We start from the raw sequence: 12,442 nt of genomic DNA, 5'->3' as shown, positions 1-12,442 counted from the left end.
CTCCAAGCCCACCAGCGCTCGGCGGAACGTACGGCCTGTGATCAATTTCAGCTGCCGGCTGCGGCGCGCTGGATGCGTAATACTGACCAGGCGGCGGCCCGCCAAGGCCAGAGGGCGGAGCGTATTCTCCAACACCTCCAGCACTCCCGCTGCCGCCGTTTACAACAGCGCTGGTTGTATTCAGAGGTGGCTGCATGGCGCCTGGCCTGCTCAGACTGCTGCCCAGGTGCTGCGGCTGCGCGTGATAGGGCTGCTGTGGTGGACCCATCGAGTACGCGCCATGCGCCGGAGGGACCCACGTGGGCGGGCCCATTGACCCGGAGCCGTTCCCAAAAAAAGCCGGGTGGGTATGCACGCGGTGGTGCGCAGCAAACAACTCGTCCTGATCGTGCCTCCCCTGTACCACTGCGGCTGCAGCATGCGCATTGACCGTCTGCTGCGCCTGCGCCATCCTGCGCTGCTCCTCCTCCCGCTTCGCCTTACGCCACGCCTTCCGCATGTCCTTGAACTCGGCGGGTAGGCGCTTCGAGCCGTGCTTCTGCATGGCTACGTGCGCGTTGAGGTGGTTGAGCGTGCCGTACGACTTGGAACAGCCGGGCCAGCTGCACGCATACATGCGCTCAATCTCGTCATATCGTCGACGGGGACGCTTCTTGTGACCTGGCGTCCCGGAGGCTGATGCGCCGACCGAGCCGCCATTGCTACCACCGTCGTAGGACCCATCGTCCCCGCCTCCATCGACACTGGATGTGAAAGACTCTTCGGCACTGCCATTGGCTAGCCCATCGTGCGGACGTGCACCAGCTTGAGAAGGGTAGTTGAAGAGCTACGCATATAGGGGTAAAGACGAGCGCATACAGTCAGCCTACACATCACAAGGCCTGTGGAAAGGGGCTGTGCGCTTACCAAATGCTGTGAATGGTCACCTCTTGCGTAACTAACTTCGCTCTCTGCCGCTGCACTGCCCTCTGTGCTCGCTGGTGCATACCCATTCGCGCCAAACCCAAACGAGCCAAACATGCCGTCAGCCGTGTGGGGTCGCGGCGCGCCGTGTGCATGCGCCCATGCCGCCGTGTCGCCCGCCATCGGTGGCGCTGTGATCGATCCGCCAGCATGCGCACCGGATGCCAAGCCGGCCGTAGTGACCGCAGCAGCAGTGGGCCCGCCATATGAGCCATGCTGCATAATCGGACCAGAAATCGAGGCGCGGTGCAGGATGTGTGCCGGCATATGCGGCGCGCCATACTGTGGCGGCGCATAGCCGCCTGACGGGCCGCTGAAGGAAGCCATGTGGTGGCCGTTCGAAGTCGGTGGCGAACCAACGTAGCTGTGTGCAGAGCCAGGCAGCGGATGGTGCTCATAGCCGCTCGCTTCAGAGTAGCTGGCAGACGAATGAATCTGGCGCGAGATCTCGTTCGGATGGAGGCCAAAGGGACCACTTGCGTCCGGGGGCGCGCCCGCTTGCAGGGGATGGCCCACCGAGTCTGTACCATGCAGCCCAGAGGTGGCCTGCGGATCGCCGTTGGCGGAGGCATCAGCCAAGTGGTTCACAACGCCATTACTGAAAGGGTCGGCAAAGAAGCTAGGTTCACTGGCCGAATGATTGACAGCGCCCACGCCAGCCTGCTTGGCGTCATTCCTCCTTGCATACATGCCTGCTCCCACGGATGGGTTCGATAGGCCTTCCGCCTTGAGGCTGAGACGGCGCTTCAGTGACGAGTCTCTGGGGGGTGGCATTTTGGCCTCGAGGCAAGCACCGATGGCAAAAGCGCTGATGCTTTTGGAAGGGGACAGAGACGTCCCGCAAAATACGATCAAGCCACTGCTTGGACTGCTGGTATTAACTGCGACGTTCTCAGCTACCTCGTTGATGAAGCTGATCGTCGACGATGGCGATCGTGATGCTGCTGCTCCGAACTCAAGCCGGTGGAATGGGCGTCAGAAGCGATGTCACTGCTGAACCGACGTGGCTGTGACTCCAGGGTGAGAAGTCTGAGAGGATCAGCTGAGACGCAGCAGTTGTGATGCTTGGACGACGTATGTCCAAAGCGGGTGGCGGCACGACAGCTGTGGTGGAGTCAGGTTTCGGGCCAGTGAGGCGCGTGCGTGTTGCGCTTGCGCTTGTGCGTGCACTTGCGCAATGGCCGCTGCGGGCAACTATGGGAGCTCTGTCGCAGGCAAAATGATGAAAGGCACCTTGGAGAGCTGCACAAAGTCGGTCGGCTCACCGCCTGCGTTGTTGAACGCGATTGCGGTCGCGTAGAAGGCAGAGATTAGATTCCGCCACTGCCAGTTCACGTCCGCGAATCTTATCAGAGATGCTTCCGCCGAAGGGTGGGCCAGCGGGGAAGCGGAAGATGTAGGAACGTGATCCCTGTGGTGCTATGCGAACGGGTCGTGAGTATCAAGAACTGCAATGGATGCTCGACGCGACCCAGGTGGAAGTGACGCTTGCGATAGCGCCGTTGCTGCTTATTCCGAGGTTGGCAACCGGGCGTGCGCTGATGGGCCCTGCACTAGGCCTTGTTGACGATGGCTGCTACTGGTTGCCTTGGCGTAGAAAGGACAGACATACAAGGTAGCGCAAGGGGTTGAGGCGGATGCTGACGGGCAAAGGGTACAAGAGGATTCCGCAGTGGCTGCGCAGTGACAGGTCGCTACTGGCCTTTGGAACGCGAGGAGGCAAACTGGATGGTCGACGCGTATGGCTGTAGCCGCGCCGCACACCGCGTCGCTTCGAATGGCCTCACAGCTCAGTGATGCGTGATGCCTGTTGATGCTGTCAGAGTGAATGCATGTGTGGATGCAGCTGCAGCCTACGGGCTGGGACTTGGACCGCCTATGTAACGATTGACGGCCAAGCACCGATTCTGGTGTGTGGCTGATGAAGCGCACTCCGGTGACGTCGAAGCCGAAGGGGAGGGTTGGCCGTCCGGAGACTAACCGCGACCGATGGCCAAGAGCTCTTCGGCTTGTCGACAAAGGTGATAGGAAAGGTGGAAGAGAGAAATGACCGAAGTGGGAGATGGGCGTTGTGAAGCGGACCGAAAAGAGAAGCTAGCCGAAATACTGTGCGTGCTATCCACTAGTAGATTATGTGGGCGCAGTGGGCAGAGGATCGATAGCGAGAATGAAGATAGCTAACACAGACGTTAGCGGGGGCTTGAGATGGTGGCGGATGGGATGGATGGTGACTAACAGATAGTGGACTCCACACACAACTCCAAGAAAGAGGAAGCGCGCGTGTTCTTGAGATGAAGGGGGAGTTGGGCTCGGAGGATGCTCTTACGGGCCGAGCCTATAGTGGTGCCACCAGCTCAAGCTAGTCTCCAGCTCTCCATCTCATCACAGGATCTCAACCAGTGGGCTGCTGGCAAAAGTAGCTACGTCGCCATTTTTGCCGTCTTGCCCCGGAAAAAGGAGGGTCATCAAAAGCACCGCAGCGACCAGTTTGGATCTTGGACTGAAACCTACTCAACTGGCGCAGTCCCAGCAGGTCCCACCACAGGCACTGGCAGGCAGTTGAAGTGCAAGTTGTACAACGACTACCTCTGTGCCACTCAATTGCTCTCAAAGCTGCACACTGATTTTGTACCCAGGGCCACCGCCGCGCCACACGGATTTGTCCTGCCACGGAAAGGGCGAAAAAGTCACAGAGTTGCAGGGTTCTGGGCTCCTCATCAGGACCTCAGGATCAGACCACCGCCAGCTCTGGATCACAGACGGCAGAGCACTCAACACAGCAATCGGCATTCAACGCCACCCGAGCTTAGCATTTCGATGCTCGCAAGCTCGTCGACATCCGTTGAGAGAAACCACAGCCATCATCTATCCACACCCTGTCAGATGCGTGGAGGCAACTGCTTATGCCTGCTGTGAGAGGTCAGCAGGACGAAAGACGGGCGAAAACGTGAAATGGGTAAAATGTAGAAAGGCCCGCTTGCCTTGTTCGCGATTTCCCACATTTTCCACTCGTCCACGTACCTTTGGCCAAACACACGCATCTTCCACCGTCTGTCCATGGAGCGGCATGACTTGTATCCAGCATCCTGACATCCAATATCCAGTGAATATACGGCTTCCAGCGTCCAAGAGCCTCCAGCGCGTCCAGACCTCGTCCCTTCCAGACTCCATTGTACCAACTGCAATGTCATGCTCTGGAAGTGTCCTGGCCACTGCCCTGACTGTGTGGGTATGTATATGACATTTGTATGTAATAAATTAAATGAGAAATATGCACTCGAAGAAAAATATTCTGTATCGCCTGCCCAAGCTTGCAGCCTTCATGACTAGCTCAGAGCCACAATCTGTGCGTTATTTCCATGCATTATATTTTTGCACACCAACTTGTGTGGAGTTTTTATTGTCAAAGGGGTTTGAAGGCCACTAGCGTTGTTTTAGTATATTTCGCGCTAGCTACGGACTGTCACAGCGAGAGCGGAATTGGCAAATGCATTGATCCATACCTACACATGTACATACATCATACATTTTTTTCCATATTTTTGTCCATGAATATATTGTGAATGTATGTGCAGTGTTTAAACTACATACATAGAGATGATATCTCTACTTAAATCATCAGAATGTCAGTTTGGACCTTGGACTTGGGGAATGAGAGATGCGAGGAGCATGTGTGTAACTGGTCCACGTGATATCATGAGACGGAAGATGTAGAGATGGCAGAGGTATCTATGTAGTTTCTTATGTGTGGGATGATCGATGGATTCAGTGAAATGCAGATGCGCGTGGGACTGTGGGTTGTCCAACAAGGCCGAACTGATACTCGAGCTGACGGCTCTATAATATATATACCGTCTGTCAGCTTCCGCGGTCACCACAGTTACTCCATATGTATCGTAAATGATCTTTCCACACTGGTTGCCACAAGAGGTGTGGCGCTGCGCTTCGCGTATCTAACGAGTCTTGCCAAGTTGCACAGCCTTGTCCGGCTTTGCCACCATGAAGCCACATGGCGGATAGGCGCCGCGTTGACATCGTCTTCACCTCTCTTCATCCACGAAAGGATCACCTTCCCTCGACTTGTCCGTTTACCAACCCACGCATACGCCGGATTGCTGGTGAGCACATTAGATTGTAGCACGCAGGACGCGAGACGCCTTGTTTGTACCTACAAAGGGCAACGAAATGAGCGAGCGCAAAAGCACAGCCTAGCACATCACATAATAGACCTTCGCGTCTGGGAAGCTCCCTGTACTGCGATCTGCGAGAATGGTGCGTGTGACTGTCGTTGGCTCGTGTGGACGTAACGAAGTATCATCATATGTTGTGACCTCATCCGTCGCATAAGGACTGTGGCGCAATATGCAGTGTGAAGTGATGAGTCCGACGCATGACGCATGTGTGGTCCATACATACAAACATATGCACCGAGAACACTCAACCAGGATTACTAGCTCACCTTTCACCTCGGCTCTTGCTTCAGGGTTATTATAGCCTGCGAGTGCATGATCCCCAAAGCCCTCCATACGTTTTATGACGGGCTCGACAATACAACTTCGCACATAGGCACGATCAGGGATGTTTTCGGAAGTCGGAGCATGGCCAACGGTCGCCAACTCGCCACTCGAGTGACTCGCGACGAGCAACTGCCACTCGCACGGGGGGCCGGAGACGAAACGCGTCCTCGTCCAGGATGCAAGAGTACATAATCATGCTCAAGCTTACCCTGTCCGAAAAACTGCGGTCTCTGTTTCAAGGTCAACTGCTTCATGACGTTGAGCATTGTGGTTTGGATGGCGCACGAAGCGGGAAGACGTATGTACCATGCACTTGAGCGAACGAAAGACGCAGGTGGTCACATCAAACAACACATATCCGTACTGTCTAGCCACCGTCGTTGCTGGGGGGCTGTGTCAGGCGAAGTCGTTACTCAACCCCTCAAGCCAGAAGGACATGGAAAGAGAATGACATTTTACCACTTCACGCAGGTTCCCCCGGTGCCCTCCCAGTCCCATCATCCCGACATTGTGGTCCGGCTCAGTAAGGCGATCCATCCCACTCGAGTCAGCTCAACCACGGTGTCACGGTGACTCTTCCTTGATCATTGATTATTGCTGTACGGGATCGATTTGCATGCGACGCCTCTCTGTAAAAGCATGTAAAGGTGCTCAGCCTTGCTCGGCTCACTCGTCCTACGTGTAGCGTATCCCCTTGTTGGAGTGCCTGGACTCCGCCTGGGTGTGTGATGACGAGAAACTTGCACGAGTACGCAGCCAAGGGTGTGCTCTATCGTATGCAAATTCCCGGCCGTGCAGCGGTAACCGGGTTTGTAAAGGGATATCTCTATATGTAGTGTCTTGACTCTGCACGGTGGCAAAGGCGAGTGCAGTTATCTTGTGCAATGACACTTGGCCGACGTGCGAGTGGAGAGGATTATCTGCTTATTAGAGCTTTACAGTGTACACAACGCGCGTCAAGCGTCGATGCCTGACCATCTGCGGACAGCCACGATGTGCCACGAGCTACAACCTTCATGGTAGTCTAGCCCTCTGACCGGGTTGTTTGGCCTTAAGCACATCGGCCGATTTGTGTGTAACTTTAGTTCAAATTTCAAATTTCAGATCTTTTACCGCGTCATGCCACACGTGTTGTCACGGTTCAATGTAGTGTTGCAGAAGAGCATGTGTTGGCAGGCACTGCGCCCCCATTCATCACCTGGTGGGTATTTTGTCTTCCGTACACCGGCGGTTGACAAGATCTGAGAACACCTTGTGGGGACTGGGGACATCGACACCTCCAAACGCATGCTGAATTACGAGAAGATATTAGACGTGATCCAAGAAATCGAGCCGCAGTTACTCTACCGGCCGGGGCCCGGCAAACCTCGTTTCGGGCACTGTCTCACGTTGCACGACGGAGGGGAACATGAGCGACAACGTTTGCCCTCGCGCCATTGATGCTCTCCCCTGTGGGTGCGGTCTTACACCCGCTAGTGACAGCAACCTTCAGAGAGGGACAGACCAGCCGCATCGGAACACGCAGAACACGAGAAGGTTTGCTTCAGGCAAGACGAACGTTTGTGGGGCTTCTCTCCTGGAGCCTGTTGTAGTTTCTGCGACCTGCGGAGACCAAGGCAGCTCGAAGCATTTGCGCGGTTACATTACAAACCTTGCATTGTAGCGCACCCACTGAAAGGGGGCGATGAGTACGTGCGAATCATAAACGATCAATGTTGGTACGTTTGCAGGAGTAGCTTCGCCCTCAGCGGCATTTGTCTAGTGCCGCCACCTCTTGTGCGGGGGCAGATTTTTTAGAAAGGGCCAAAGCGCACAAGAAGAATATGTATGCGCAATTTTGGGAAGCAACTGTCGCGCTTCCCCAGGGCGTGCCATGTTCAATGTGACGACTGCACGGAATGCACGGGGTTTGGCGGTGCTCTGCATACAGTGCGCAGTTTTACGACATCGATCTTTTATGACTTCTGCTGGGCTGCAAAGTATGCTACAGATGATTCCCACAGTCAACAAGATCCGCCGCCTTCCAATCACTCCGCTTGCAAGCAGAATTTAACAGATCGACAGCATGGAGACCGCTGCATTCCCTTGCGCACAACTCCAGAACCTCTGACGAGAATTTCGGGAGCAAGGTCAGTACGGCACTCGAGGACTTACCCGAGAAAGCCTTTCGTAGGATCCTAAAGTGACCGATATCAACGCTTGCAGAGGCGATGGAGCGATGTAGAAGGCGTATAGAAGCACAGTCGAAAGCAACATTGCTCTGCTGTGGAACGGCGTGGCGAAACGATGCGGGCTGGTGATATGCTGAACTAATTCTCCACCGTGCTAGCTTCACTTTCTAGAACGGCCAACGAATACGACGTGCATCCCGAAAGGCTGAGATGGTTATCTTTGTGTGATTCGAGACATTGCCGCTAACGGTGAGCTGCATGTCGAATTGTATGTGCCATGCGATCACGGTGTGAGGATGCCGCAGATTGCTGGCTTAACAGAGGGCTTTCATAAGTTGAAAGAGGCGGAGAGACGGTTTCAAGAGACACTTTCTGGCAGAAAAATGCTTATATAAGGACCTCCTGGTGTGCGGAGGCGTTAGACGAGGTGAAGTGTTCGGAGAAGTGCCGGATGGCTGGCTGATCCCAGCGCAAAATTGTCACGGCGCACCGAGATCAGCTTCTCATCAGTCTGATCTCGCACGTTTCGCGTTCCCTTTGGAGCATTGACGTCAGTCAAATGCTTGGTTTTGCGGCGCAAAGCAACGCACAAGCGCACTCACCCTCAATGTCTTCAGCATCGGTGCCTGCTTCGGTAGTCGGCTGTGCGTGACGCTTGCGCGTGGCAGGCTCTTCAGCATCGCCGTTGTCAACGCTGCTGTTCACCTCAGTATGGCCCTCAATATTGGACCGAGACACCTTGGAGGCTTCCACGTCTGCCGCCGTGGTTTCTGGGCCTCCCGCCTCGTGCTCAGCTTCGTCATAATCGATGATCACCTCCTCACCAGGGTCTTTGCGCCCAGCCAACAGAAGCTTTGTCAGCACATAAATCAAGCTGACACCATAAGAAGCGCCCACGCACGCACCGACTTCATTCACTGCGGCATCGTCCTCAACTTCGTTCGCTTCATTTCCCACTGTCTCGTACACATGCTCTGCGTTGCTTGACTCGTCCGGCTCTTCGCCCGCCGCTGCCGATGACCCTTGCGTGGACGAAACGACACGTCCATGTAGGTATACTTGCTCTTGCTCTTCAGCTGCAAGCTTGCCGTTCGTCTGCGTCGCCATCTCTCCCGAATCCGTGAAAGCATCGGCTTGAGCCGAAAGTGAATTGAAGCGATTGATGAAGCGTGGGCCTTCGGTCACTAGGATGTGCAGACTGTGCTCCAGTCCGCAGCCTACGTGCAGATTATGAATATCCTCGAGGGTGACTTCTCTGGCGTAAATATTGTCCTAGCAAGAGGCAAGAAGACTTCAGCAAACAATGTTCTTCCGGTAAATGAAACGCGGAATGACTCACTTCTGGTATGATGAGGTCAAGATCCGGAAACGACAGGATGAGCTCAGTGTCGTCCTCGAGAAACTCTCCCAGCGCCTCTGCGAGCCGTAGTTGTTGAAAGAGTGCCTCCAGTGGCTGTAGGTATAGGTTTTCGGGAACCTTGATTCCAGGTGCAACTGTCCTCGCCTCGGCCGATTCTTTGGATGTCCCTGGAGCCGGTACGTACGACAGCAGATCGCCTTCGCGATCACCACACTGGATGACAAAGCCGTGGCCGTCGAAGGTGAGACGGATGGCAGGGAAATTATCGTGATCGTCCTGAACACCCTGCGATTCCATTTCAGACTTGCCGCCTTGTGAGGTGTCCTCGGTAACGGCATGGCGATCTTGATCCGCATCTCCCTCGGCCCCTTCCTCCGCACTTTTGGAAACATTTTCGCTGGGCGCATCCTTTTGTTCGAGAACAATGGCTGCCTTTGCATCCTGCGCATCGGCTAGCGGCTGGTCGCTATCTGCGCGATGCCCGTCGTCATGAGAATGCTCGGAAGACAACAAGCGGGGTCTAGAGGACGCGTCCAATGCATTAACGCCCATTGTAGTCTGCACAGAATCTCCGTCGATCACATTCGCCGAAAATTCAGCAGGGATCACAGGGACGGTGGCTGCATCCGTCACCGTCGCGCTTCCACTTTCCTCCTCCTTAGCCAGAACCGCACTGTGCCGCAGAGCTTCTGAGTTCATGGCCGCTTCCTCCAGTCCCACCTCCACGATAGAAGTATCGATTACTTCTGCATCTTCCACATCAGCCATCTCTGCCTCAGCCTCCGTCAGCTGTTCCATGGGCTCTAGGGCCAAATGCGCTGGAGGGTTGTTTGCGATGGCCGCGTGATCCTCTTCCATCTCCGCGTCGAGTGTCAGCTCCGCGTCGTACGCTGGATCCTCATACATGGCGTCGTCAGCCGTCATGATTTTGCTCATCACGAAGACGGTGGCACTGGTCTCTGGGTTGAGTGAATGCGGTCCCACCTGTGAATGTACCAAAGCGCCTGGATGCCTGAGGCACCAAGACTCCTGGGTGGTGTGCAAGTAGAGACAAAGAAGGCCACTCAAGCGCGTGCTTAGAAGGAATTGGACTCTGGAGAGAGATGTCATGCTCGCGCCCTCACACAGGTCAGCGAGCATGATTGAGTTCAACACGCAGAACGCTCCAAATAGGGTTTGAGTCACTTGCCTCCCTAGTCACGACGAGCGAGCCTATCCAATCTCGAGGCTCTTAGGGTTGTGTCTCGCTCGCTACCGCGTGTTCAGTAGTCCCAAGAGCCCCCCCAGCCCTTACAGACGCTGGGCCCACCCGCTGCAGCGGGTTTCTGTAGGTTTTCGGCTTTTGCGCACATCGAGCCGCACCTCTCTGGACATTTTGACGCACTCCCGAATTTCGGGGTCGAAAATTTTGCATGATGAGACGATGGGGTCTGGAAGGACCCTGGAAGAAAGCAGAGAGACTGAGATGACACGGGAGCGTTAAAGAGTGCCGCCATTTTATTCCGGGATGCTGGATCAAAAGACGTCATGGGACACGAACAAAGCCGTTTTGGTAGGTCACTATGTACATGGAACACCATGAAAATATGTTCGTCCACATCAGTCGTCCAGTTCTATGCCTAAGGCCTGAGCGCCGGTGTCCTGCTACAATCAATGCCCGGCTTTCCTTTTCGGTTTCCCCTTCTTCCTTTGTTCTCGTCCGACATTGTTGGCCATGTATGCAACTATGCACGGGACTATGCACGGGTACATTGCCTTTTTCCTCGTGACGAGAGCCTAATACCCTGACGGACCTCTGTGGCGGATCCGGTGGGCTGTAGAGTGTACAGACTGCCAAGCACCTGATGAGCCATCTCGTATATAATATGTGCTGTTGACTAGCTGGCCCGGTGCTGTACTGCAGTCCCTTGGCCCTTCGTCCACAGCCCCTTTTGACAGCTCTTTTGTAACATGTAGTGAAATTTCATGGCAGTGTGTATTAAAAAGTGGCTACATGTTCAATGTTATCTCCCGGAACACTCGTGCTTGTTTGTCGTACTGTATATATTTACATAAAGTGTGAGTCCAATGTGGTGATAAGTGGTGACTGGCTTGGCCTGCCATGGCCGCTGGAGGCGCTGCTAGGTAGTTTACCATTGTGATTCTCATCAATAAACCGGGGACGTGGGCTTCGATTGACTATTGCGGTTAGGTTTGTATGTAGATTCAGTTATTGGATAATCGCGAGAGCTTCAGCAGGGCTTATTACAAAAGGATTACATTGATTTCGTAGGTTAGACTCTCGACCTGTTACGATGAGTCGACAGATCACTGTTCTGAGGCATCTCGGACGCCAAGCGCTTGAGCGCCCCTTCCTAATTGGTATGCAATTATTAAAAGAGACTGGGTCGGGGACTGGGGATCGATACCTATTTGTCATGCATATATTTGCACACTGGTTGTACACAGCCGAGCTGATGCGCTGGGAGATGCCGTACCTAAGGCGTGGGATCGTCAGAGGCGTGATGCCGTGAGCGCAGGCCGTATAAGGTAGGTGCGCAAAGAATAAAATCATTCCCGAAGTTCCACAGGGTCATAACAAACGATCTCTTTCTTCAACCAGAACGGAACACTTGAGAGAGCAAGGCACCCCCGTTGTTATAATTAAAGCGAGTCAGCGCTCTGCATCTCCCTCAATTGTCTCAGGAGAAGCGGCCAAGTGACACTAGAAGTCTGAAACACTTGCCGCAGGCTAGAGCCTGTACCGTTGCATTGGATACATGTCACGCACTGACGTTTTCGCAGGCGTCGTATGGAACACACATCTGCATATTTCACTGGCTTCTACATCGGACACACGTGGAAACCCCGAAACGCTGGTCGCACAGAACAACCAGAGCGAACCCTGGACTAGCAGGAAGGGTGGATGAAGCACGAAGGCACACCAGATCCTTTTGATTCATAAATGGACTACATCGTCTGTTAGAATGATGTCCTGTCAACATTCTTGCCATCGTTGGCTGCGCTGCAGCGGTGTCTACGATATCGTCGCCACCGTCGGCTCCACTTTCTGCATCTGCTTCCTCACAATATGTACGGTGAGATTGCACACGGCTTTGGCTGTTGAGCCCACATGTATGCTCAACGTAGCCCATGAAACATTTCGACGCTGTTTTGAGTACATCCTCTTCTGGGTTCGGAGTGCGTTGCAATGACTTAAACTTAAGGGTGCCATGTTCTTTCAGCGGCATCTCCAGCAGATTGGCGACATTGATCGCGAATGTCTGCCACTCCTCAGTAACACGGTCTTCAGAGCGTATCCCGTGGTCCTCTTTCGCTGACAAGTTGTACTTCCAAGCATGCTTCCGCCAGGCGCAGCCCCGAGCGCGGGAACATATGCAGTCCTTACGCTCGAGTTGGCCTTGAAACTCTCACAGCGAGTGGCGCTGAAA

The 12,442-nt window shown here is 54.4% G+C and overlaps 4 protein-coding genes across 4 annotated transcripts; all 4 read right to left on the bottom strand.

Annotated features, from left to right (window-relative positions):
• Positions 1-448: 448 nt before the first annotated feature.
• Positions 449-655, bottom strand: K437DRAFT_218104 (uncharacterized protein; the record flags this gene model as incomplete). Its single annotated transcript, XM_013384829.1, has 1 exon — positions 449-655. A coding segment is annotated over one exon (207 nt), but the record flags the coding sequence as incomplete, so codon positions are not given.
• A 63-nt stretch (positions 656-718) lies between these two features.
• K437DRAFT_43008 (uncharacterized protein) lies at positions 719-1,881 on the bottom strand. The gene has a single exon (XM_013384828.1). It carries the CDS (start codon positions 1,735-1,737, stop codon positions 778-780), a length of 960 nt encoding a protein of 319 aa, XP_013240282.1. The 5' UTR covers positions 1,738-1,881; the 3' UTR covers positions 719-777.
• Positions 1,882-8,157: 6,276 nt separating this feature from the next.
• Positions 8,158-9,935, bottom strand: K437DRAFT_270938 (uncharacterized protein; the record flags this gene model as incomplete). Its single annotated transcript, XM_013384827.1, has 4 exons — positions 8,158-8,186; positions 8,254-8,481; positions 8,557-8,923; positions 8,991-9,935. 4 exons carry the CDS (start codon positions 9,933-9,935, stop codon positions 8,158-8,160), a joined length of 1,569 nt encoding a protein of 522 aa, XP_013240281.1.
• Positions 9,936-11,750: 1,815 nt separating this feature from the next.
• Positions 11,751-12,418, bottom strand: K437DRAFT_42943 (uncharacterized protein). The gene has a single exon (XM_013384826.1). It carries the CDS (start codon positions 12,239-12,241, stop codon positions 11,825-11,827), a length of 417 nt encoding a protein of 138 aa, XP_013240280.1. The 5' UTR covers positions 12,242-12,418; the 3' UTR covers positions 11,751-11,824.
• Between the last annotated feature and the right edge of the window lie 24 nt (positions 12,419-12,442).

The sequence above is a fragment of the Tilletiaria anomala genome (genome assembly GCF_000711695.1).
Source record: "Tilletiaria anomala UBC 951 chromosome Unknown K437scaffold_146, whole genome shotgun sequence".
Lineage (NCBI taxonomy): Eukaryota > Fungi > Basidiomycota > Exobasidiomycetes > Georgefischeriales > Tilletiariaceae > Tilletiaria > Tilletiaria anomala.
Note: the sequence above shows the minus strand (reverse complement) of the source record. Positions and strands in the feature narration are given on the sequence as shown.

Bases quoted from the DNA above. Each gene is read 5' to 3' on its own strand.
- K437DRAFT_43008 (XM_013384828.1), bottom strand. From the start codon at position 1,737: ATGCCACCCCCCAGAGACTCGTCACTGAAGCGCCGTCTCAGCCTCAAG.
- K437DRAFT_42943 (XM_013384826.1), bottom strand. From the start codon at position 12,241: ATGCCGCTGAAAGAACATGGCACCCTTAAGTTTAAGTCATTGCAACGC.